This window comes from Natrix helvetica, assembly GCF_964273705.1.
Source record: "Natrix helvetica genome assembly, chromosome: 7".
In the NCBI taxonomy this organism is placed as follows: domain Eukaryota; kingdom Metazoa; phylum Chordata; class Lepidosauria; order Squamata; family Natricidae; genus Natrix; species Natrix helvetica.
In genome coordinates this window covers 569,464-595,184 of record NC_138558.1, presented here as the reverse complement: position 1 = coordinate 595,184, position 25,721 = coordinate 569,464, and the positions used below count along the sequence as shown (strand labels likewise).

At 57.8% G+C, this 25,721-nt stretch overlaps 3 protein-coding genes across 5 annotated transcripts in view; 1 reads left to right on the top strand and 2 right to left on the bottom strand.

Moving 5' to 3' along the window:
- Positions 1-655: 655 nt before the first annotated feature.
- On the bottom strand, positions 656-3,532 carry LOC309395770 (uncharacterized protein; the record flags this gene model as incomplete). Its single annotated transcript, XM_081960303.1, has 4 exons — positions 656-1,543; positions 2,508-2,613; positions 2,709-3,235; positions 3,312-3,532. 4 exons carry the CDS (start codon positions 3,530-3,532, stop codon positions 724-726), a joined length of 1,674 nt encoding a protein of 557 aa, XP_081816429.1. The 3' UTR covers positions 656-723.
- Positions 3,437-16,532, top strand: EMX1 (empty spiracles homeobox 1). Its single transcript, XM_081959492.1, has 3 exons — positions 3,437-3,921; positions 7,754-7,938; positions 15,911-16,532. The coding sequence occupies exons 1-3, from the start codon at positions 3,531-3,533 to the stop codon at positions 16,076-16,078; spliced, it is 744 nt and encodes a 247-aa protein (XP_081815618.1). The 5' UTR covers positions 3,437-3,530; the 3' UTR covers positions 16,079-16,532.
- Positions 12,617-25,721, bottom strand: part of SFXN5 (sideroflexin 5) — a 55,740-nt gene continuing 42,635 nt past the window's right edge. For 2 of the 3 annotated variants that reach the window (XM_081959488.1, XM_081959490.1), the window contains exon 14: positions 19,896-23,156. In XM_081959488.1, coding sequence (XP_081815614.1) covers positions 23,079-23,156 — 78 coding nt within the window. In that variant the 3' untranslated portion in view covers positions 19,896-23,078. Of the gene's footprint in view, positions 12,827-19,895; positions 23,157-25,721 lie in introns of those variants that run through there. The other variant, XM_081959489.1, reaches the window with a different exon arrangement.

Here is a 25,721-nt window from a genome sequence, read left to right as displayed (position 1 = left end):
GGGAAATTCACCTGTTTGTTGTCCCCCACCCCCACCCCAGCCCCTGTAAATTGGGCCTCCCTCCAGTTATGCCAGAGGAACGCCAGAGCCTGGGCAGCTTTGAGGCCTCCGGTTGAGGAAGGGGCGAGGCGGATGCTCCAAACTGCCGCCGCCGCTTTCCCTGGTGGGCTCAGCCCTTGGCCTCCATGGCAGCAACCACGGGGAGGGCGTTCACTTCTGCCTGGTCGAATCAGGGGGGGGGGGCTTAGTGGGGCTCCCGGCCCCTTGCCCGCCGCTTCCCTTCTCAGCCAGAAGGGCGTCCTGGGGGCGGGATTGGATTCACCGGTGAGATTTCAGCCTTCGGCCTCCGTCAGGGCGACTACCGCTACACCGGCAGACCCGGACGGCGCTTGGCTCCTCGTCAGGTGGAGTTGGGGGTCTTAAAGGTCCGGGAGATTCCATTGGCTGGGCAGATCCTTCTACCGATCCTGCCAGCTGCTACGAAGCCTCTTCGGGTGAACCAGGGGAAGCCCCGGAGCAAAGGTCACCATCGACACCCCCACCCCCCTCCGCCCCACCCCCACCCACCCCGGTGGTTCAAGGGCGTGAGGGCCGCGGCCTCTTTCTCCCTGAGGGGGTAGTGAGAAGCGCCCCCCCCCCGTCGACAAGGGTTAGGCCGGTCCCCGCCTTCCCATTCGATTTCCCAACGCTTTGGGCCCCCGGGGACAGGAGCGCCCTGCCTGCTCAGCGCCCTCCATCTTCGCACGGGCGAAGGAGAGCAGCGCCCGCCCGGCCACACGAGCCTCGCCGAAGTCTGAGGCCCATCAGCGTCCAGCCGCGCCCACGGCGCTCTCTTCCTCCCGCCTTGCTTCGGCCGGTCGCCCGGCTGCGCTCGCCTCGACCCGGAGTGGAGGGCAGCTGAAGCGCCGGAGGAACCCGAAGGCGGAGAGCGAAGGATAGGAAAACTCGCCCGAGCAGTCTCCGTCGCCAAAGCCCCCTCAGCTCCATCTCCCGGCACAGGCCTCTTCCCAGGCGCCGAACGGAGCAGGAAGGTTGCGGGGAAGACCGCCGCGAGGGGAGCGGCCGCCGGGCCCGCCTGGTTCTTGTTCCGTCCCGGCGATCGCGGACCTTAATCTCGCTGGGCCTCTTCACGGTGCCGCTCCGGCTTTCCTTTGCTCGGAGCGGTGGAAGGAAGAGAGCCGCTCCCGAGCGCGGAGGCGCCTCCTTCTGCTCCCCTGCCGGCAATGGCGGGGGTCCCCTTGGAGGCCGAAGGGACCTCACCGCCCGCCTCGACCGGAGCTCTTCGGAAGATGCTGAAGGCCGAAGGGCAGCTCGATCGCCCGAGACATCTCTGGAGCGGCCTCTCGGTGGGCGCCTTAACTGTCCAGGCTCCAGAGCCCACTTCGGCGCAACGAAGGGCTGGAACCGCGGGATGCGAAGGGAAATGGAGCTGGTTTCGAAAAGAAAGCGGCGCGTCTGCGGCCAGGGGAGCAGCGAGGGGAACGCGGGGCTGATGGCATCGATTCCGGCCTCGGTGCGCGGGAAGAGAGCGCGGAAACGGTTCCTGTGAAAAATATCGACATCTTGAAAAGACCATCTCACGCCGCATCTCCTCTCTGTGGGCCTGCGCCGCGTTTCTATTACAGAACCTTAGATTCGTTGGACGGGAGGAGACCTCGGAGCTCTTCTGGTCCAGCCGCCACCCACCCAGCGCAGGACCCTCAGATCCTTCCGGGCAAAGGGCAGCCCAGCCACCGCTGAAAACCTCTAGGGTTGGGGCGGCACGGCGTACCCGGCTGTCTGCATTATTTTTCTTCAGGACCTCTCGGGCGGCGGCTCGGCATGAAATCCTCCATTCGGGTCAGCCGGTTTCACCGTGACGCCTCGGAGCAGCCGGCAGCCCCTTTCCCGCTAAGCCGGCCACTCCAAACCCGCCGCTCCTCGGCCTCTGAGAGAAGGCAGGAGCGTCTGGGCGGCAAGAGGGGTTGCAAACCGCTGTTAGCCGGGAACGCCGGAAGCCGCTTCCTTTCGGACCCCTTGGTCTCCCCAAATCCTTCTGCCCCTTGAGACCCCGAGCGGAAAACCGGAGCCGGCCGCCTCTGCGTCTCTCCCTGGCGCCCTTAGAAGACAGCCAGGGCGGCCTCCGGCAGAAGAAACGAATTCCGGATCGGACGTTCCGGTTGGTCTCCTCCTCCACTACCCGGGCCAGCCGTTGCGACTGCGGAGCAAAATGCCCCTTCGGTCCCTCCACGTAACCGGTGCATGCAGAGCCTGGCGGCGGGGACAGCTCGTAGGAACTGCGCTCTCCGGGCCACTCGGTGACTCCATGTTTTGCAGAACGGGGGAGGGGGGGCTTCGCGGCGGTCCCAACGCGCCGTTTCCTCCCACCACCCTGGGGGGGGAGCGGTGCACGACCGGGCCTCTGGCAGAGAAGGATCGGGGCCCTTCCAGGCTCCACCGGGAGTGGGAAGGAACTGACAAAGGCCACGACGGGAGCCGCCCGGGGAGCCATGGCCGGACCGACTTACCAGCCAGCTATCCTGCGCCCCAAACGCCTCCCAGCGCTCCGATCACAGGGACGGTGGCGCCCGGTGGCTCCTTCCCTCCGGAACCAGCAAGAGAGCTCCAGCCGCCCTTCTCAGCCTGACCGGCAGCAGCAACAAAGTGGGGGCGGGAATCCCGGGAGCCCAGCCGGTCCTCAGGCGGCCTGGCCGAGAGGCGCCCTCGACCGTCTCCAGATAGCGGTGTGGAAAGAAGCCGGCGGTGGGAGTCCCGCAGCGCCTCTGCGAAACTTGGGAGGGCGCCTTTGTTGGCTTCGGCTTTGCTGGCGACCCACACAGCTGCTCCAACCCTTCCAGAAGCTGCGCGAAAGCCGACGGCGTGTGTTTTTGTGTGTGTGGAGGCTCGGTCGGGGCCTGGAGAAGCCGCCCTGTTTGCCTGGAGGCCGTTGGGAGCCGCCCAGGGCTTTTCGGCCTCGGGGGTCGCCGTTCTCCTGCCCTCTGCCAGCCTGGGCCCAGGGACGCCGGGCGAAGAGCCCCGGGCAGCCGGTCCCTCTCTCTGGCTGGCGCGCTCGCTCTCTTCGCCTGCCTTCCTTCTGGCAAGCGAGAGGGCGGGGCAGCGGAGGCGGATCCGGAGCTCAGCGCAGCCTCCCCGGCGCTCCAGTCCGCCTTTTGGCGGCGACCCCGCTGCCTCCTCCCCTTCGCCTCCCTCCCTCCGCTTTTCCCACGTGCCCTCCCCAACCCCGGGGCAGGTGAACCTGGCCAATCAGAGGGGCGGGCCGCAGGTACTCGGCTTATCTGGACGACTAGCCAAGGAGCGTGCCCACTGCGCACCCGGTGGATGGGGTGGGAGGCGGGCGCGCGGGTGAACCACGGGTGGGAGTGCGGCTGCCACCTCCCCAGAGCCGCCTGGCGCCGCCGCCGCGCCCTGCCCGGTCCAGCGCGCCCGGATCTGTTGCTGGTTCGGGCGGGTTGCGCGCAGAACCCGACGTGGCTCCCTGGAGTTCCCGCGCCCGGGTCTGCCTGAGCGCCGCCCTCGGCCGGCCCTGAGCCATGTTCCAGCCCGCAGCGGCGGCCAAGCGCTGCTTCACAATCGAGTCCCTGGTGGGCAAGGACAATAGCCACCCGCTGGCAGAGGATTCTCTCCGTCCGGCCGCAGCCGCTGCCGCCGCCGCCCTCGGATACCCGGCCAGTGCCGCCGTCGAGGCCTTCACCCACGGCTTCCAGGGCTCGGCCGCCGCCGGGCGTTTGCTTTACGGCGGCCCGGAGCTGCTCTTCCCGGAGACCGTGAGCGACCCCCCTGCCCTGGCCGTCCACCCGCCTCAGCTGGGCTCCTCGCACCTGCCCCCCTCGCCGCACCCCTTCTTCGGCCCGCAGCCCCGCGACCCGCTCAACTTCTACCCCTGGGTGCTGCGGAACCGTTTCTTCGGGCACCGCTTCCAAGGTAAGCAACGCGGCTTCTCCTCCTCGGGGAGCAGAGGGCAGGCGGTCGGGGCCCATCGTGGCCGTAATTGCCCGGCCGGAGCCCGGCCTGGAGTTCGCGGTGGGTCAAAACTCTGCCAGGTGGCAGCCGAGCCCGCCCATCCTGTAGGGAAAGCGAATCGCGATGGCGGGGTGGGGGGGGGCGGCCAGGCGCCGGGAGAAGTTCCCGCTGGCCAGAGGCAGCGCCTTTTCCCACCGGCCAGGGCGCCGAGCGGGACTTTGCTAGAGGCTGGGCCTTCTTTCTGACCTCATCAAGGCAGCCGCGGCCTTTGAGATGGCTTAGCGCAGCCACCTCTCTCCCTTACCGGCCTGTGGCGACCGGCGCGGCCCTCGGTGCCCGCGGAGGGGCGTTGCGATCCAGACCCCCGCCAAGGCGCCCCTGGCCTGCAGCGACGGCGCCCTTTGAACCCTCTTCCGAAATCCGCCCCACCTCAGGAGTTTTGCAGCAGCAGGAGCAGCCGCGGGTTCCGGAGGCAACTGGAGCCGGTCCTGTAGTCCCGCGAACGGCTCGCTTTGCCCGCCTTCGACCCGAGAAGGCCCGCTGTTCAGACGTCTCTTCGTCTAGGTTGTTTAGGAGGGAGCGGTGCAGGGGGCCTCGGTGAGGCCGCGGCCGGCAGAGGCGAAGGGGCCGCTCAGCGGCAGGGAAGGCCCTCCCCGCCGCCTCCCGCAATCCCTGCTCTGGCGAGGAAGAACAGCACCGGGTAACGAGAGGGAGCCACCGACTGCTTCGGAGCCCCGCAAGGCAGCGATCGGGACCCGAGCCCTGAGTCCATGGAGATCCGTTCAAATTCCCTTCGCGGCAGAGAATGGCCTGGCTCTTCCCGGGCCTCGGTTGGGGCTGCGCTGCCTGGGGAGGTGAGGCGGTAGAGCCAACATTTTAAGTATAGGCAAGATTACGATTTCAAACGGGCGCTGAGGAATCACAGCCGATTCTTTCGATCCGCCGGATTCCGACGCCAGCGAGGGCGGGGAAAAGGACCCCCGTCGAGGGTAGACGGGTCCTTGATGCTCGCGGAGAAAGGCCGCTTCCAGGAAGGTTTGAGATTCCAGGAGGCCCTTTTCCCGAAGAGAGCCTCGTATGATTTTTCCAGTGGTTGGAAGGAGAGATCCGGCATCCTAGCGAACGCCGACGCCGATCCGTCCGTCCGTGTTTCAAAGAACGGCGACCTCAACTCCGCCAGGAAATCTGCCCAAAGAATCTCCTCTTTCCTTCCTTCCTGCCTTCTTTCCCTTTCCCTTCCCTTCCCTTCCTTCCCTTTCATTTCCTTTCCTTCCTTCATTTCTTCCTTCCTTCCTTCTTTCCCTTTCCTTCCCTTCCTTCCCTTTCATTTCCTTTCCTTCCTTCCTTCCTTCCTTCCTTCCTTCCTTCCTTCCTTCCTTCCTTCTTTCCCTTTCCCCTTCCTTCCTCCCTCCCTCCCTCCCTTCTTTCGGAGAGGAGACTCTCTTGGTTGCTTGAGAGGCTCCGCAGGCACAACCCAGAAGAAGAGCGGCTCTCCCGGCCCCGCAGAGGAAGGCCGGCCCAGGCACACCGGACTTCCCGCCCGAAAAGCTTTGTTGGCATCTACGAACAACAGGCCGTGCGTGGCCTTCATTCCAGCCGCAGCTGCGCTGTTTCTGAAGAAGGTAAAATGTTTGCAGGGAAGCGCAGCACGGCGACCCCAAAGCCCGCGGGACGCTCCTGTGGGTAAAGGAGGAGCTTGGACACCAGTTCGGGGCTCTCAGAGCCGGGAAGGCTCTCCGGACGCCTCCGCCTCCCTCTTCGTGGCCTAGCAGGGGAACCGGCGGCGGCCAGCAGAAAACTCTCCTGCCGGCAGAGCCCGGCACTGGGCCGCCTTCGGGCCCGACCTCTACTGCACGGTTCGCTTCACTCAAAACACACACAGAGACGCCCGGTCGCTGGAGCCAGGGTCGCCTCGGGTTTTTCCGGGACGCTGCTCGGCCGCGGCCTGGAAGAAGCGCCCCTTCAAGGCCTCTCTTCGTCGGCCAAGAAGGCAGAGCGGGCGAGCTCTCCCCGCCGCCTTCCGGGCAAGGGGCAAAGGCGGCGCGAAGGATGCTCCCAAAATGCCCGGAGCCCCAACAGCCAGTCAGAGGGGAGGGGGTGTCGGGCGTGGACGAAGGGTGGCTCTGCCTTCCCTTTCCGTTGTCCTGGTGCCCGCCCGGCCCCCTTTCCCGGTGTGCGCGACCCTCCCCAAGTGCCCTCCTGGAGGAAGCTCCTTCACTCGGCTTCCCGGAGACCCTCCTGCGGGTTCGCCTCCCCTCCAGCAAGCCAGGCGCTCGGAACAGACTTGGAGGCAGCTTCCGCTGCGCGCACCGCTTTCGGACCGAAAAAGCGATTCCCGCTTGGCCTGCCTGGCGGGTCCTCGGTGAAGGAAGCGGACCTCAGCCCGCCCTGCCGAATCCTCCCCAGCCAGGAGCCTGTCCCGGGGGAGTCCAACTGTCCCACTGCCAGAAGGGGCCGGAGGCGAGCCTCCTGCAAGTCCCGGGCAGGGCGGGAGGCGTTTTGGCGGAACGCCGGCCTTTCTCGGCGAAAGGGAGAACGCGGGGCCGCGTTAGGCAGGCGGAGAGAGCGCCGCTGGCCCAGAATCGCCAGCTCCGCCCGGGCGTTTCTTCGGACTCGTGCTCGGGGAAGGAAGCGCGTTGGGAGCAAGGCCGGAGCCAGCCTTCAAACGGTGGGGAGCCGAGAGCTTGAGACGCTTCTTTCCCAATCGGGCTCTTAAAGCAGGAAAGGGCGCCTGGGCCGAAGGGCACCGCCTCGCAGCGCTGAACCGACCATTTCCAAGCGTCGCAGGGTCTTTAAGCGGAAGGCGCAAACCCAAACCGGAGGCCGAGGTTGTGGAACCGGCTCCCCTCCACCCCTTGCACGGGCACCGCCTGGGGGGAGGCATAAAGTCAGTCACTCCCTTACTTTGGGGGGAGGGGTTTGCCTCACGCAAGACCGAGCCACTTGCCAGGACAATTCTCGCCTAGTGGCCCCTTGCTTGCCTTCCTTAAAGAGAACCCTTTAAGCGGTAGACCCTCCGTTTGTTCCCCGGCTCCTTCCGCGCCCTCAAGAGGGGAAAGGGCTTGTCCTGGCCGCCAAAGGCAGCCCCAGCTCAGCCTCGTCCAGGACCCCGGAGGGTTGGTATCGACCCTCCCTTTCACTCACACATCCCCAGAATGTGGGCTCCGACGTTCCCTTCTCAGAGCCCTTTCCGCGTGTAAATGTTGACTCCTTCCTGACTGCCACTTCCTTCACAATATCCTGACAAGGTAGACTTCCCAGTCACTCCACACGGTTGTCGAATTGCTTTGGGGAAGACCAGCCGAAAGCTCGGAGGAAAAACGGGGCAGGGTCTGCCGCGCACCTCGCTTTTGTGCCCGCCCGAGGTCCTGGAAAATTGCAGCAAATGGGGAGGGCGCCTGGTTTCCGATCTAACTTTTGGACGCCCCAGGATTTCCATTTCCTGCCCCTCCGCCTGCCCCCTTCGCCGAACAGGAAGTAAGGGGCGGAGGGTGGGCTGAAACGCCGAACTCTCACACCTGGGTGCAGCCTCGCCTTCTGCCCCTCTTTCGGCCCTTCGGAAGGGGGCAGCAACCGCCTAGGGTCAACCGTCCCGCCTGATTCCCGCGTTTGCCTGCCCCAGCAAGGGGTGGCGGCTGGAGGGGGATTTGAATGGCGTCGCCGGGGTCCTGAGAGCCGGAGAGAGTACAGAGGCCCGCGGGCACCCTTGTTGCACCTTCGTCCGGGGTCACCGAGGGGTCTGACGGGGTTGATCCTGAGCGGCGGGCGCTGACCGACTGCTTTCCCTCCACAGGCGGCGAAGTGTCCCAGGAGAACCTGCTCTTGCACGGGCCCTTCGCCCGGAAGCCCAAGCGCATCCGCACCGCCTTTTCGCCCTCGCAACTGCTGCGGCTGGAGCGCGCCTTCGAGAAGAATCACTACGTGGTGGGCGCCGAGCGCAAGCAGCTGGCCGGCAGCCTCAGCCTCTCCGAGACCCAGGTGGGCCGTGGCGCGGGTCGGGGGGCGCGGGTCGGCACCGGCGAGGGCCAAGGTGGGGAGAGAAATGGGGGCCCGGGAAGGTCCGTTTTCTCCAAAGACTGAAACTGCGAGGGAGACGGCCGCTGGTTGTCCCCGCGTGGAAGTGGCCTCCTCGGTCCCCCCATCCCACGGAGCCCTCTTCCTTTCCTTTTCCTGTGGCATTCAGCCTTCACCGCTTGCTTCCTGGGTCCTGATAAAGTTTCCCTCTAAACATTTGGATCTTCGCAACCTCCAGTGAACCAGAGTGACTAAACCATTTATCAGTCATTCTACAGCCTCGCTTTCCTGTACAGTTTTGAAATAACCCAACTCGTTAAGGTCCATTTCGCTAGTGAATTCATAGGGGAGAGCAGGTGGGGAGCAGGGTGGTTGATTTAGCTGTTCTGGCCTCAGAACGGACCCTGCCTCTTCAAACTGTTTCTGGCTCCTGCCAGACTCACCAGCAGTGTGCAAAAACTCTGTAGATCTGAGCACATTTCTCTGAAAACCAGGGTGTGGACTAGAAACATCCTCTTGGGTATTTTAAGTTGATGCCGTCCTTGCAGATGTACCGATCAGCCCCCACTCGGGGGTCTTTCCAAGCCCGTGGTGGAGTCACGGCAGGAGGAGCGCCCCGTTTGGAGGGAAAAGCATTTCCAGTTGGAGCCCATAGACTCCCAGTTATGTTTCCCACAGAGGTGGAAAACAGCTGTGTGTCAACGCGTGTGTATGCGTTCATGTGTGTGCAGATGTAAATATTGGCTTGGGTGAAGAGGCTACGCAGGGAGACTTCAGAAACAAAATGAAAGCTATGAAATGGTTCGGGATGAAACTGAAGCGAGGGAGCGTTGAAAGGAATAACTAGAAACGTGGACGTGACTGTTGCTGAGATGCCAGAAAATGGCAAAAACGGAAAAATCTTCGGTATGGCTACTATGGGGTGGGGGGAGAAAACCCAGAACAGCAAGATATGAATATGGTGAGAACTTTGAAAAACGGTAACGCTGCAGGTTTAGATGGTGTGACTGGAAAATGGGCCGCCTGCAACCATAGCTGACAATTGGGGGGAAATGCTATTATCGGTCCCCTGCGCACTGGGAAAGGGAGCAGGACGGAAGGCGAAAGCCAAGGAGCGGGTGGGGGTGGGGGTGTCAATGGGTCCCGGGGGGGTGTTTGGAAGAATTCTACCCAAGACGCAGGAGGGAGGAAAGCGGGGGAAACACGCGGCAGAGCCGAAGTTGCTGTTCAGCGGGTCGCTGGGAAATGCGGGAATGGGAGAAACACAATTTGTGCGAAGTGTGTGGGTTGAGACAAAACCCCGACGCTGAATGGAACAGGCTTCCGTCCGTCGCGAACTCTTTTGCACCACTACGGAGCTGAGGGTTGCTGCTGAGTGAGATACGGTGGGAGGGAAGCGGGCACGTGCGCGGCTAAAGGAGAAGCTGGCGAAGGGCGGAGGTGTTTGGTGTCCCCTTCATTGTTTAATGTAATTACAGATCAATGCAGACGAAACTCTTGTGGTGGAATTAAGAAGCTCCTGGTTGGAGACACGAATAAAGTGTACACGTAGTTCTGCACGCAGATGAGGTGAACTTGTTGAAGGACTTGCAGTGAGTGCACTCGCTACCTGGAAGCCCAAGGCTGCTGGGGCTTTTGAGCAAGGAAAATGGCGAGCAAAGGCGGGTTACACGAAAGCAGCAGCCGGAGGCAGGAGAGGATTGTGGGCGCCTTGCCGGGATGTTCGCCAAAAGGGGAGAAATAGCCGGATAACGTCTGGGACGATCTTCCGTGCTGGTGGAACCCACGCAGGTGTTCGCGAGAGGAGGGACAGGATGTGAAAACGGGGGTGGGTCAGAAGGCCGTTTTTGTTCAATATGATAAATAAATAAAACCTGAAGGGAGGGCTAAGCAGAAACAGAACCAATATTGGAAACTTGGATATGGGGGATAAAAGGGATTGGACCGAGTAATTGAATACTATTTGGACTGCAAAGCGAGCGGTCTGGGCCAAAGAGGTTTCCTGAGGGTTCCTGGCCACTCGGAAAACGCAGGTAGGAAAGGCAGAGGCAGGCGAGGGGCGAGGGGAAAGATTGGGAGGGGGCGGCGCTGCTCCAGAGAAGACAGGCGAGAGATTTGGGGGAGGCGGGGCGGAGGACCAAAACGGAGGATCCAAGCGGGGCATCGGAGCCCTGGAAGGAGGAGGTTTTGCCAGGAAAGGAAACCACCGAGGGGTATTTGAGGACTTCGCATTAATCTAGATTTAGCTGTATTTGCTTTTCTTCTTTGGCATAAACTTTCTGGGTCTCACTTTTCCCTGCTCGCTTTCTGCACTTAACACGCCATATTGCTTTTCCTGAAATGGAGCAGCACGGTGGGTCCTTGGATACATACATAGGGCAGCGTGCATGCCTACATGAGAAAAAGGGTTGTAGGATTAGTTTCCTCGATATCCATGTATGTATGTGGCACGGGGGGGGGGGGATGACAACGCTTCTGTGACGGTGCCCTTACTTTTGCGGAGTAAAATTAATGCTGGCACTATTGGGAGGGCGGCGGGGTTTCTGGGTGCCATTGCTGTTTGTCAAGTGGCCTACAGTGGTTTAGAAAAAGGTGTTTGTGGTGTCTTGTGAGATCATGTGGAGGCCTAAGGGCTGAAGGAGGAGTGGCCCTTGGGGGCCCTTTGTCGCACAATGGGTCGTTGGAGACAAGATAGGCAGCATATAAGCAACGTCATCATAAACTGTCCCGTGCAGAGGAGCCTAACTGGCCTTTACTTACGTGCCCCCTTCCCCACCTGCTTTGGGAAAAGAAGACCCACCTCGCATCCCTGCTCTTCCTGCCCCTTCGTCTTCAGGAGACGGGCGGGGGCTCCACGCGGCGCCTCCACCCAACTCTGAGTTTGCCCAGATTCAGGGAGACCCTCCCTCTGCCCCCTGCCAAAGAAAGCGGCCTTGGGCTCAGAAGATTTGGGGGAGGGGGGGTAAGCAGCCCGTCAGGGGGGTCCAGGTTGAACGGACATTTGTGTGGTCCCGCTGAGGGGTTTCGCTTGAGGCAGCGTCAGGAGGAAGAGCCTCCTTTGTCCGGAGCCGCATCAACTGCCTCGCGGTGTAAAAAGCTGGCCGGAGAGTGGCCGAGAAGGGCAGAAATTCCCCCCAAAGGTGCGCCTGGTTGAGAGTCCTGCGGTGGCTCCACCAGTGGGGTGGGGTGTAAGTTGATCCGCGTCCCCCTGGCGGTAAGCGCGGCTGGAGTAAGCAGGTGTGTTTTTGCAAATGGTGTAAAAGTAATAAGAGTTGGGTTTCAAAGCAAACGGCGCCCATTGAAAGGTCTAGGAGCTTTTCCTCTGGGGGGAGGCGACCCCTTCTGAGGCCGGGGTGGAAAAGATCCTCTTGGTCGCGCGGGGGGGGGGGCAACACCGGGGAAAGATCCCCAGGAAATCAAAGGATGCAACACTCTCTGTTCGTTTCCGCATTTCGCGCTCGCTTTAAAAGAAACGCAGGATATTCCTCAATTATAATCCTGATTCATAGCTGAGCATTTATTTTCCGGCGAGGCAAAGGTTGGCAGATGTTGATTATGGGGGGGGGGGTTTAGACTGCAACGGGACTTCTCAGATCCAAGGGCTGCAGAGCGTTGCATGTTGCACATACACAACGCACTGGGGGGGGGGGGGGAAGCAATCAAGCTTTCTGAGGCTCGGCTTTTACCATTCCCTCCCGCCAGTTTAGTTCCACAAGGCTCAATTTTACTTCTTATTTGCGCCCTCTCAGAAATTGGTTGGCAACTGGATCACAGATTTTCCTTCCCATCTCAGTCACACGGTTGGGTGGAGGAGCAGCCTTTGGGGTCACCCAAAAGAGGTTTTGGAGGTCGATGCGATCCTCAGCTTCTGGGTTGCTTATTTTTTATCCTTTTATTTTTATTTTTTGTCTGTGTGTCTGTCTGTTTCATGTGCAGACAGTCCCAAAGCATTCTGGAACGGAACAAAGGCAATCTTTGTTTTTTATAAGAATAGATTTTTGTCCGACTTCTTGTTTCTTTTATTGCTTTATGCACAAAATGTATATGATTTTTTTAATCAAAGAAATTTGCAAGAAGAATTACGATTACTGCGATAACAATGAATTTGCATGTTGAAGACAAACGGAGCCCAGGAACGAAGGACCCAATCCAGGAAACCTCACTGTCCGAGAGAGAAAGGAGTGGGGGATGGGGAGAGAGGTGTTGCCTCCATGCAGGCAGGGTGGCGTCCTTGAATGGAGCAAGGAATGCGGTGAGGTACAGCAGCTAGCTCAGGACCCTTTTTAATTGGGGGTTGAGAGTCGTGTGCTTTCTATTAATCAGAATGGGGTGGTGGTGTGATCAGACTGAGACATTTTAATTGAAACTTTGCACCAGAAAGTCCTCCTATCTCCCCCTTCCCTGCCTCCCTCTGGGAGTAACGTTCACTTGTTACTGAAGGAAAAAGGAAAGCCACTGAGTCGAGCCGTCTTTGACCCGCAGGCAGGCTTCCCTTCGGTCCTCCCTGACGGAGGGAGAGCTGCGCAGCAGCCCCGAACACCGAGCACCGCTTTGCTGGTGATCATTAAGGAAAGTAAAATATGAAACAGAAACTGGCAATTCCGTGGGGTTTTTTTAAAGGTAATTTAGTGGGTACTTAAGAACAGAGCATAACCGTTTAAGAACAGAGGTCATTTATGGTGAAAACCAATAGGAAGCCACCTTTTGACCAAGGCCAGGAGAAGGAAATCCATACCGGAGAATATTTGTAGCTCAGGGTTGCCACGAAGGGCCCCTGGTGCTCTCAGAGCTTGCTGGTTTTCTTGCAGAGGGTTCACTACGGTGATCTTCCCCAGTGAGGGTCATGGAACGCCTGCAAGAGAAAGTAAGAAAAAGAAAATGCTCAGAGAGCACCAAGAAGCCCTCAAAAGAAAACCCTTCTTCATTTTTACTTTTTCTCCCTGTACTATGTGCCACTCTCAGAACCGACTCTTAGCACCCACCTCCTCCAGGATGACCTGCCCAAGGCTAACTCTGAGCCTCCCAAGGTTGGCCCCTCTCCGGTCATCACTGGAACCGAGTCCTCCCCCTTTGCTGCCGGTCATCCTCTCCCCCCCTTTCCTTCCTCCTTCCCCAGCATCCCATCCTTCGGCAGAGAGTGCCAGGCCTTGGCCAGCTGTATCCAGAAGGAGGGCCATGGGAGCCGGTCATTTGGGCCTCCAGTGAGAATTCCGAGGTCTTTAAATAAAACACCACAGTGCATACTTTTATTGTACCAACATTTAAATTATCTATCAGAACGAAAATAATCGGAGTAGAAATTTTATGGGGAAAGCTTTAATTGGCATTCGACTCAGTAGGTTCATTACTGTTGAAAGGGTGTCCCATATTATTTGTGCTATGATAGTGTTATTTGAATTCCAGAATAGGCCCCGGAACTCTGGCAAGAAATGCCTGCTGGAGGGAGACTGATCAGGGGCTCCAGCTGGGATGAGTAATCTGGGCTAGGAGCAAGATCACCCAAGGGAGTGTGTGTCAAAACACCCAGATATGCTGCAATTGTGTGGCCGAAATTCTGCCTCTGGATCCCTCTGAGGGATTTGAAATTGAATTTGAAGCAGAATTCCTCTCCTGCAAATCCCCTTGTTTTTTAAAAACAGTGAGATGCTTAATAGTGTATATCAGTGTTTTCTTGGGCCAGCTCTTGCGGCTGTCTCTGACTGCAGCCCCCCTGAGAATTCATCTCTCCTGAAGCATTTGCAAGAGGGGCCCCCAGAGTCCCCAAAGGAAGAGTCCGCTGTAAGAAGGAAACTTTCAGTTTGACTCTGATGACATTTCATTCAGCTACAACCCCATTCTGGCGTTTTGCTGGGGAGACACCTGTCTTTCTTCCACACCTCCTCTGCATTAAAGGCCTCAGGCGCTTCCATGCCCCTCACAACCTGCCTGCAGGCGAGGGGAGGCCCCGGCCGGCCCTTCTGGCTCTGCCAATGTTGAAACTGAAGCCAGGCATGCAGGCAAGAGGCGTCTCCGGTTCTTTGGTGGGTTTGGCCACCTGAGGGCACCAAAGACACTTCCACATGTGACTGGCACAGGCCTGCGAAAAGGATGATGCCTGTGAGAGGCCACGCCAGCAGGGCAAGATTTTCCACACAGAGAGAGTCAGATTGGAGTGGTGGGGACTCCTCCCCACCCTTTGCATGCTTTGGAGCACATCTGTAGGAGGAACCATGCAGCTGCCACAAAATCCAGGTGTGTTCCTGAGCAAGAGTTGAGGTTGCCATAAGTCCTCCTGCAGCAGCTCTCCTACCTTTAGAGTTGGGCAGAAAAGAGAATTTGGTGTGTGTGTGTGTGCGCGCGCATGCACCAACAGAGCTTCCTAGAACCATTGGCGCCACCAGGAGGGTCTGTGTGGGGCTCTTGGTTACTTCTCCATGACCAACAAACGTGCAAGAACTTCGTAAGTTGGGGAGCAAAATGGCTCTTTGGGGCAGATTCATGCAAGACTCCCCAGAGGGATTTCAGAATGGCAGCCAGGAAACCGTGTGGCTGGAGAGGAGACCTTGAGGGTGTTCCCAGCCATTCCAGGCGGGATGCCTGAGAGAGACCAGTCGAGTAAGAAGAATAGGGGGATGCAGACTTGCCATGGATGACAACCAAGCCCTACAAAAGTTTCCACAGTTCCTTTTTTGCTTGATGCCTGTTTCCATTTAGATTTTCAGATTTTGTGTCCTTTTGCCATGTTCTTGAAGAGTCTCCTTGGGGGTCTTCTGATGCAGCTGCTGAGGCACACCAGTATAATTGGGGTGGGGGTGGTCTGATCTATGCCAGAGGTGTTACCTTTGTCCCAGATCCAAACCTTTTCAAAACCAGCCCTGTTCTAACAGGTCACCTAGTTTCTCGGGAATCCTTCATGCCTTTCCTGGTGGGCAGGTTCTCAAACTGACCAAAATTGTACCCAATTCTGGACAACAGTTAGATAAAATTCCCTGGGTCTTCCTTTGTGTGATGTACAAGTATGTTTTCCTATTGAAATGTCTCCGTTATTCACGATACTTTTTCTTTTGATGCCAAGGCGACTTAATTTCCATGCCCAGAGAGTGGATGGTGTGCTGAGTCCCGTGTTGCTGCTTCAAGAGGCATTTCCATCCTCCGGGAATCTATTCTTGGTCTCTGGTGAACTTTGCCAGTCTCCACAACTTCCTCTTTGCTACATAAATGATGTGGGGGGGGGGGACCATGTGAATTTGTACTTTGATTCACAGCCCATGAAGTTCTGATTGGATCTTTTTTCTTTCCCTTCCCTGCTGGGTCTCAAACTTGGATGAATCCATCTTGACGTCGGAGGCTGTGAAATGAGCAGAGCAACAAAATTTGTTATGTATGTACGTGTGTGTGTGTGTGTGCACGCAGGGGGGGGGACAAACACACTTGTGCATACATTCTACACATAAATGGCAACAGAAATTATCTTTATCGAGAGGTGTGACTTTTTGGAGGTTGTGGCTCTTGTCCCTGTGCATTAGGCAGGCAGCCCCTTGTTTAAGGCTTTTCTCCCTCTGAACTGAAGGCTTCTGGTAGCCCTGAACTGTGCTCCAGCCCTCTTCCTCCATGACCCTGGTGGCACTCACGCCCCCAGGAGAGGAAAGGGCTCCCTTATGGCGAAAGCAGAGGGGCTGGCTGTGCTTTTGCTCTGGTCCTTTTGTTGGTTTTGGTGCCTCTTTCCAAGGTAAAACTTTGATCCCCTTGGAGAGGGAGGTGAAGGATGAATATGCTTCCATCAATGAATAAGTGCCAGATCTCGGCACTTCAGTTCAGAGTCCATGAGCACACGAGCGTTTGTGTAAATCAGGACATCAGAAAATGTTTTCCCAGGTTTGCAGCCGCTCCAGTCTGGTTTCCAAGAGGACCTTAACTTTCTACCTTTCCTTTCCTACTCTCTCTCTCTCTCGTCCAGGTGAAGGTTTGGTTCCAAAACAGAAGGACCAAATACAAAAGGCAGAAACTGGAAGAAGAAGGTCCCGAATCAGATCAAAAGAAAAAGGGATCCCACCACATCAACCGATGGAGGATTGCCACCAAACAGTCCAACACGGAGGACATTGATGTCACATCCAACGACTAGTGAGAGGCGGCGGCCGCTGGCAAGCAGGGCCAAAAAGGACTGTGTGGGAAAGCAAGGACCCCATGGAGAGCCAGCTGCTCTCCTCTCCACCAGGGGTGCCCCCCTTCATGGGGAATCTGGGGGGAACCTAAGGATGATCTAGGAAATCCCTTCTCTACTGGGATCTTGCCCACTGCCTAGCTGCCACGGGGCAGATTGGGGAATGGTGGGACATGCCCAGCCCAGCCAGTGTGGAGAGCAGGGACGAAGGGAAGCCCTTCGCCAGCCACGTGAACAGATCCATCCATCCACCGAGCCCTCCGCCGTACTCCATCCTCTCGTCTTTGTTGCACTTGGGTGGGATAATTTTTTAATCAACAAAAAAGAATGCATTTTTATTTTAATTTATTATTTTGTGTACATACCCTGATGTCATAGCTAGCGAGCAGCTGTAGTGTGTGTTGCTGTGCCGTGAATAAAAATAACCTGGGTTGGAAGTGCAAGGCTTGGTTGTAGCCGCCTCACCTGCAGAAGGAGCCCTTGGCTGGACCTGGTCGTCTCCCCAGCACTTGGCTCCGTTCCAGACAGCAGCCCCAACCTTTAGACACGGAGGGCCAGGAAAGCTGCTGGATTCCGATAGGGATGAGGGTCTCCTTCTGGGCCACGCCGGCGCATTCCCTTCCTGATTCAGAGGGAGGTGCTCCAGTTGTGGCAGTGGCTCCTGCCTCTTCTGTGCCCAGAAGCCCCCCACCTCCAGGCTCTGCATGCTGGGGGCCGTGTGGTGGTAGTGGAATGGAGAAGCCAAACCACTGGCAACTGCCTTGTTCTCCAGTTCCTGGCCAGCCCATCAGATCCCAAAGTTTGGGTCAGCAAAAATCCTTTAGGCAAGAGCTGTCCTCCTGCTGGGATCCGTGGGTTGGGACTAGCGTGGTGCAGTCTCCACCCCCAACAACCAGGTGACCTCTGTCCCTTCAGGGAAGGCCCCCCCAACACCTGCTTGAAGGAGGCTGGGGGGAGCAGCACCACCACCATGTGAGGCCCCTGAACGCGGCTGCTTCTTGCTCGGCAGGCAGGAGTTTCTGCAGCGGAGACCCGGCCGACTCGCCCTGTCTAGCTGGGGTTGGTCCAGGAGTCCCGGGCCGGCGGCCTCGCCAACAGCCCCTGCTGCGCCTGCCAAGCCTTATTCCACGGGACACCCGGGGAAGGACGAACCGCCCCCTCCCCGGCGCAGTCCCCCCCCCCGCCCTGATCTCCGTGGGAGCAGCGCCGACCTCCCTGCAGGCTCCTATCGGGGGCCCGGCCGCCCTGTCGGCAGCTTTCGGGCGCTCGGCTGCTGCCCGCCCGGAGATGCAGCCGGGAATGGCGCCGCCGGGAGGGCTGAGCCCAACGCCTGCGGGAAAAGGGGTGCGGCGTCCTCCCTCTGGCGTCCCCTCCTCCGGTTAGAAGAGAGAAAGAGGGAGGCCTCCCTGCCAGCCCCGAGACGGATCTGTAGAAGCAGTAGGGGCGGGGGCGAAGAGGGTTACCCCTTGTGAGGCAGTCAATCCCCAGATGTGGAAACCAGATGGGGGGTTGAGAGGGAAGATGGTGGCAGCTCTGGCCATGAACACAGGATCCTCCTGGGGCCCAGATGACATCTGGCAAGGTTAACCAGGAAGCTCTTGGGCCCCACATCCTTGGGGAAGAGTGGGTGAGCTGGGGGCTGCTACCTCACCTGGTGGGCTGGCTTCATCGGAGGTGAAAGGTGGGCCTTGTTGCTGGAGGTCTGAAGGGGCTTCCATGTAGCCTCTCTCTAAAGCACCTGGGCTTCAAGGTGCCACGCAGCTACCATCCATGCTCCAACCTTTCCCTTTGGGTCAGAAGCTACAAAGCACCTGGAAGAGTCAGAGTTGGGCTCTTTCCATTCAGGATGCATTCAGGACATGGGATGGAAATCACGTTGTCACTCTCATCCACTGCAGAATAACCAAAGTTGGAAGGGAGCTTGGAGGTCTTCTAGTCCAAGTCTCTGCTCAAGAAGAAGGCCCTCTACCCTTTCAGACAAGAGGCTGTCCAGTCTCTTCTTAAAAGCCTCCAGTGATGGAGCACCCATGATTTCTGGAGGCCAGCTGTTCCACTGGTTAATTGTCCTCACTGTTAGGAAGTTTCTCTTTAGTTCCAGGTTGCTTCTCTCCTTCATTAGTTTCCATCCATTGCTTCTTGTCCAGCCTTCAGGGGCTTTGGAGAATGGGTGACCCCCTCTTTTACCTTTACTTGAGTCAGGACTCAGGTAAGCGATTGTGACCATACCTGTCCAGGTGGTTCTCCCAATGGCTGAGAATACCCTTCTCCTGGACCACCTGTACATCTTGGTCCCTGATTTAACGGAAGCCATAAGCAGCTAGGTGGAGAAGACGGAGGAGCTAATAGAGAAGGCAAGCAATGTCTGGGAGAGGTTAGCTCTGCTGATTCTGCTCTCCCAGGAGGAGGGGGTCTGGAGCAACGTCTTCCCCAGAACAAGACTCAGGCCCTTGTGCATTGACTAGACTACTGCAATTCATTTTATACTGTACTACCCTTGGAGACCACTGAGAAGCTTCGGCTGGTATAGCCAGTAGCTGCCCAGGTGCTATCCCAGACAACAGGCCCAGCTTGCTTCTGGGCGCAATAAAGCTGTGGGTGATGTAGATTCAACTAGGTAGCATCTGACCAGCTACCCAAGGCACACGGGAGCCCCACTTCCTGCCAGGGACCTTAGGAGGGGGCTGCAAAGTGGGCCTGAATTCATCCCCGGTGGGAGAGGCTGTCTCTGCAGTTAAGGTCAGCCTGTGGACTGCTTCCCTGCAGGAGGCCTGCATAGATGTGCCTGCATTTGGGGATTGAAGAATTGAAGAGGAAGACATCTCGCCCCTGGCGCATTGATTTGCTGTTATTATTGCACTGAAATTATGTGCTGGTGTTTTTCTGCCTTCCTTTCTTGTCTCTGAGCTTGATTGCTACATTTCCTTGATAGAAGCGGCAGAAAAACCCTCTGGCTCGCTTAATAAATCAATCCTGACATGCCACTTCAGCAAAATTTGCCAGTGTGACCACAGGTTGGTATTTAGGGCACCTCAACCTTTTTCCTCAAATGGGCACCAGCTTAGAGAAGGGGACAAATCAAGCTCCCAGCTGGGTGTTACTCCTCCTGTGGGACAGGAGTGGCCTTGGGGGCGTGGCTGGGCCAACACCTGGCCAAGAAGACAGAGCGGTCAGCAGCACTACGGTCTGTTGACTTTGGAGGCCAAGGCAGGGAGAAGCGGGAAAGCGATCCTGAAGGATGTTGCCACTAGAAGGACAATCTCAAGAGGACTAGCCTCTCTGGCGGATTTTATCACACATTCTTGGCCAAGTCCCTCTGCCTTCGGTCAACTGTCGCAGTCTTCTGCCCTGCTGGTGACCGGAGGGACAGGACTAGATCAGGTGCACCATGGGCTGATCCAGGAGAGATCTGAGGTGCCCTCTGAGCTTGTTTTCTTGCAGAATTTTTATGACGCAAACTAGGTAACATCATCAGTGCTGAAGGGAGGGGGGGTTGTGCAAAGGAGGAGGAGGAGGAGGAGGAGGAGGAGGAGGAGGAGGAGGAGGAGGAGGAGGAGGAGGAGGAGGAGGAGGAAATGATTACGGGGCCCTTGGTGCCCTCTGAGCCTGGCTATTTTTTTGCAGATGTTTAATTATCCAACCTTCAAATATTATGCAAACCTCCATCATTGGCAGGAGAGATCTTCTGAACGCTATAGACAACTCCCTCTAGATAGCGAGGAGAGCAGCATTTACATTCAATAAATAAACAAATAAAATACAATAAAGGTGTCCTATAAAATACCAAGCCAGAGGTGCAGATGAGCAGTTTTAGGTGTGCTTTTATTTTAGGGTTTAGAAGTGTTACATAAAGAGTCATGATCAATAAATCTACTGAAGAAGTTAAAAAAGACCCTCTGAGCATTTCCTAGTCGGCTCACCCAGGCGGAGGTACCTGTGCCCAGAGAGGAAGGTCGTTGGAAGACAAACGATGGTGACCTCCCCTCGGTAGCCCCTGGATGACCGCTCTGGGGCTCAAGAGAGCCGTAAGGTGCATTGAGATCAGTGCGGGTGCCAAGGGCCACGGGTGTGTGTGTGTGTGTGCAGGGCAGACCCCTTGTGCTCCCTGCCAAACAGAGCTGAGCCGTTGGCCGTGCCCAGCCAGGACAGAGCCTGCCCGCAGCAGCTCTGCCGCCCACCCGGTGGGCTTTCACAGTATAAGGCTTGGCAACATCCTTCAGGGGTTGAACTGCCCAGCTGCTCAAAATCACAGCCCCCCCCCAGTAGTAAATGCATTTGGGTGACCCTACAGAAATTAGGCTAATGATTTCATTGGGGTTAGAATTTCAAGATACGAAAATAAGACTAATTACATTTTAATTCCTGTATTCCGGTTCTCAAATTGCACAAGCAGAACTGCCTGCAGCCTCTGTCTAAGGGTTAAGTGACAATGCGGCCTTAAGTAAGCTTTGACACCCACACATGACTTCCTGGAAATCGAGACCCACTGAAGAACCCCGACTGAACCTGGATGAGACCACTCCCCACAAAAGGCAGAGGGGAACGATCTGTCCAGGTGGGATTCTTCCCAGCCAACAGACTGCATGGCGTGGCAATTCTATGGCAAACCAGCCCTTCCCTGGCTGCTGACCCCATACCTCCCACAACAGGCTCCCTCCAGCTGCTCCCTGGGCTCAGCCTCTTTGCCAGGGGATTGGCTGGCTGTGGAACATGGGCCACACAGGTGTCATTAGCCAAGACCAGGTGTTGCAGCTCTGAGGGAGGGGGGCATGTGGAGGACCACCTCCCCTCCCAAGATAGCCAAGAAAGGGCAGGAGGGAGGGCACATCCCCTGGCCTCATGGGGTCCTGTTGCTGCTGCTTAAAGGGCCGCCTCTCCTGGCCCCACTTCTTCTCCCCATGGAGAAGCCGAAAGCCAGATCGTGGAGGCAGGATCCTGGAGGATCCCTCCTCTGCGGCGGGTGGGGGCAGCGTGGGCTCCCTCTTCCTGCTTCATGGCAGCCCTCATTATTCCTTAATTAACAAACCCAACAAATCAATTAACTACTCAGTTCCTAATTAAAAGCTACAAGAGGCTCCTCTCATGAGGATTAGCTGCTGAGGAGAGCATCAGCCCGCCTGCCTCTCCGCCGCCTCCCAATTACGGGAAACCAGGAACGGCAAGCCTCCTTTTCTAATTTCCGAGCGGCGGCAAAATTAATTAGCCGCCAGGCCGGAGGGTTGCGGGGGCTGCGCGGGCACCGGCGGGGGACAGGAGCCCTTCAGCCGGGAGGAAGGGGGGCGTCAGCAGCGCAAAAAGCCGACCAGGCGCCCTACATGCCTCTTCCCGAGAAAAGTGGGGGGGGGGGGGCGCAGTGGCTTTGAAGCGAGACGCTTCAGTTGGGTGGGCTAAAAACATCCTTGGAATCCTTGCGGGGGGGGGGTGTCTGTTAAAACCTTCCTCTCGGATCAAGGTGGAGCCCCTCCCCCCACTCCCCGGGCAACGGAGAGGGGCACTTTGCGCTTCAGCCCCAGCTGAGGTGCAGGGTCTGAGCGCCCTGGTTCCCCTTGGGTGGGGGCTCGGAGGAGCTGCCCTTGGGGGCACCTTCCACACCCACACGCTCCCCATAACTCTGAAGCGCCCCACTGCTCCAAATACTTTGAGATGAGAGAACCCAATTTCACCCAGTGCCAGACTCCGGGGACTAAGCGGGCAGGGCTCCAGGGAGTGCAAAGAGGGTCCAGGGAGGGCTTGGAGCCTATTGGCCCTGCCCCCTCCGCCAGCAAGGTCTGCTCCGGCCGGAGGCCCCACCCCCCACCCCCAAGGCACAAGGGCTGCATTCACACGTTCAGGGTTGGTCCAATACTCTGGCCTGAAATGTAATCTCATTCCCTGAGTTTCCACAACAACAACAGCAGCAACTGGGAGGAGGGAGGGGGGGAGGGAGGGGGGGTGAAGAGTAAGGAATGCTGCAGAGACTCACTCAGCTCATCTGATGAAGCATAGGCTGTGTGAGCTGAACTGGCACTTCCTGTGGCACGAAAACTTCCTTTCTTTTCCTTCTTTCCTAATCAACCAGCCTACCGGCTTTGGCAGTGGACCTCAGGCACCAAGTGCCCCCCCAGCCCCCAGCCGAAAACTCCCAGGACGCGCTGGTCAGTCCTCTGAGAATTAAAGGAGCAGGAAAGGTCAGCCATCCCCCAAAGGAAGGGGTCTATCAGAGCAACCCCCTCCTTGAAGGGCCCCCAAGGAACTGCCTGTTGAGAAGCCCCTGCAGGAGCCGCCATGATAGGCAGGGCAGGGTGGGGGGCTTTCAGGGGCAGCCAGAACAAGTGTCCCAGGGCTTGGGGGGGGGTGAGCAGGCCGTGGGTAGAAGCAGCCTTTCAGCCCCCCCCCCCCCAACCTCTAAGGCTGTGATTGCTGCTGCCCCACATTCTGGCCTCCAGTATGGCTGCCTCCCCACCCTCTTGTGTCCCCCCCCAAGACCCTTCCCATGGGGAGGAATTCTCCCCATGTTCTGGTGCTCCAGCTGATTCCCCCTCCCCAAATTGTCTGAGACTGCAGCTCCCTGTGTGGCCATGGGTGCCTGGGGACCCCGGAAGCTGCATCCCCACACATCTGGTGGGAGGGGGCTTGCCAGGCTGGCCTGGAGCTGAGCCAGAGGAAGGCAGACTTTCCACCAGCCCCCCCCCCAGTTCCTTCCGCCTCCCCCCTTCTCTTTGTGCTGTTACTGTCGCTAATTGAGAATTTTAAATATTAATCTTTTCGACCAATGTGAGATACCGGGTCTCAGAAAGTGCTAATTTACACGCCGTTCTTGACGGAGGGAAGATGTTACAAGCCGCAGCTTTGTCGTCTTCTCCTTCCTCCTATTGTATTCCACCCCCTCCCCACCCCCCTCCCTCCCTTCACGCCTCTCCGTGTGCTGCTGCTGCTGCTGCTGCTGCGCCGCCGTCTCGGGTGCCCAGGGCTGGCTGCCTTCCTCTCACAGGCCCTTGTTGTAGGTGACGGTCAGGCTGGCGGTGGCCTGGGCGATCTCCGGCTCCAAGCAGGCAGCCTCGATCTGCCAAGGAGGCAGGAAAACCGGATCAGAAGAAGAGCAAGCAGGCCCCGGCATGGGGCTCATGGGAGCAGCTGGGGGTTGGGGGCTGGCAGGGGCACAGAGGGCGAGAGGCTCTGCGGACGGCACCAGCCCAGCCCCCTTGGATCTCCTCTGCCCACCCCCCTTGGTTTTGGGAGGCTGCTTGGCGCACCAGAGGCCCGAAAGCCCTGAAGGCAGCCAGGTGCCCTTGGTGCCAGGCATCCCCACTGCAGGCAGAGCCTTCGCCCTCATTGTCCGGGCCAGACAGGGTCCTCTCTTGAGTAGATGCCCCTTCTTCCCAGGAGGACGGGTGGCCTCTCAGCGGAGCCTCTCTGGCCCCTCTTGAAAGCTCACCGTGATTCTGCCGGCCCTTGCCAGGCTGTGGGCGTGGGGGGGGGGAGGGTTGTTATCTGTGGGGCATTCGCATTATCATGGGATGCTTTGGGGCCTGGAGGGCTGAAAGGTGCCCAGCAACCAACCCCAGCACGTGCAGGGGACCTCTTGCCCAGGGAGACCCCGGGAGGAGTGGGGCAGAGGCACTGTGTGTGCGGACACATTACAGGAACAAAGCTACAAATCTTCCCCATTCATTAGCTGCCCTAATTAGCAACAGCAAAAGCACTGAAGACTTATAAGGCGCTTCGTAGGGTTTGACCGCCTGAGCCGCCCGAGTGATTTGCATTTGAAGGCATTACTTCCCCTCCCCCCAGGTTACCCCAGTGGCATTCCAGTGACCAGAGTGGAGTCTGTTAGTAGCCATAGAGAGAGTCCTGCAGGAGCCCCCATCGTGGCCCTGGGCTTGGATGGCCAAAGGCTACCCCATCAGTGGCCTCCTAGGGAGACACACACACACACACTCACACACACACACACACCGAGAGTCTTGCCAGGCATCAGGGATCGCAAGTTCAGCGCGTGCACGCACACGCACACACACACACACACACCCCAATTTCAGCGGCTGCCTTTGGCTGTCTGTCTCTTGGAGGGACAGGTGGAAGCAGAGAAAGTGGGAAGAATCATCTGGAAGACTCACAACAGCACAGCTGCCGTGCTGAGCCCAGAGGAAAGGCAGGCAGAAGGAAGCGTTCGGAGTGGGGAGGCTGAGAGCGAAGGAGGGCGGGGGGAGGAGGGTGGACTGTGGGTGAGCGAGGCCCAGGATGCAGAGACCGGCCCCTCTCGTCCTACAAGCCACGATTGGGCCCCAAAGGCTCTGCTCCTGCCTCCAGACTGGGCTCCCTCTGGCCTCCTTCCCTTGGGGACCCCAGGAGAGGCAGGGTGCAAGGAGGCCCACCTCTTGTCCTGGAATGGAGGGCCCCATCACCACCACCCCGCTGGGGCCAGCCCCACCCTAAATAAGGTCGGCCCCTTCACCCTTACAGACCCCCTACCTGGCAGAAGCCTGCCCTTCCTTCTCACGTGCAACCCTAACCCTAACCCTAAACGTTCCTTGCAAGCTGCCTCTAAGCGGAGCAAAGGTAGGTGCTGCCCCCACCCACCCACTCCCCATGCCAGGCCCCATGGGGTTTAGCTTCCCTCCACATGTCCTTCCCTGCTTCCAGAGGCCTTGCAGGCGCCCCCAAATGCCCCAGGCCTCTATCACAGGCAGCAACGGTACCCCCTTTTAGTCAGCCCCAAGACCCCCGGTGGGTCCAATGCGGAGGATTTTTAAAGGACAAAATGAGTTTGCAAGACTTAAGGAAGTGGAATGTCTCTTTTCACACACATCCCTCCCCCCCCTGGCTTTTCTAAGCCTCTGAAGACATGGTGCCCCCCCCCCCAGGGTTGAGGGAAACCATCTCTGGGAGGGGTCCCAGTGGTGCCCTCCCCTGCCAGTCGGTTCTGTTGGCCTTGGATACAGGTTGCTGTTAGGATTCCTGCAAGATGAGCAGCTATGTAAGTTGAAGTAGTAAATAAAATAAATGCTACCCCCCAGGACTGAAACCTTGTTCTGGTCCCGCAGGCTTTGGAGCCGCCCAAGGGGGTACAAGGGCCTGAAGCCCACCCCCTCCGTGCCCTGGAAGGGGCAGAAGGACCCAGGGCTTTCCTTCGGAGGCTCATCCATCTGAAGCTCCTCCAAAATCATTATTATCTTCTATCTTTCAAGTGGTCTCTGCGGGTGGCAGTGCCAAGGCTGACACAACAATGCTAGGAACCTACATGGGAAACCTAAAAGCTTCTGAAAATGTTTAACCTAGTTAGACAAATTAGCAAAAATTTGTGCAAAACAATTTAGGTATTTAAAATATTCAATGTTTTTAAAAATTGGAAAAACTGTTCTTAGCTTTCAGCTGCAGAAACCCAACAAAATATAACATCCAAGAAATCTTAACATGAGGTGCAACATAACCCTTCACCAAAGCTGTTAAACAGTTCCTGGTGCATCCTGGGAAATAGCACTTCATTTATTCAAATGCACATATGTCAGGTTTTTGCACCATATGTCATTCCAAGCTATTTACAGTAATAATTAAATCTTAATCAACGTTTAACCTCTGTAAAATGTTTGAAGGGATCTAATCACCCTTCAGTCTGCACTAATGAAGC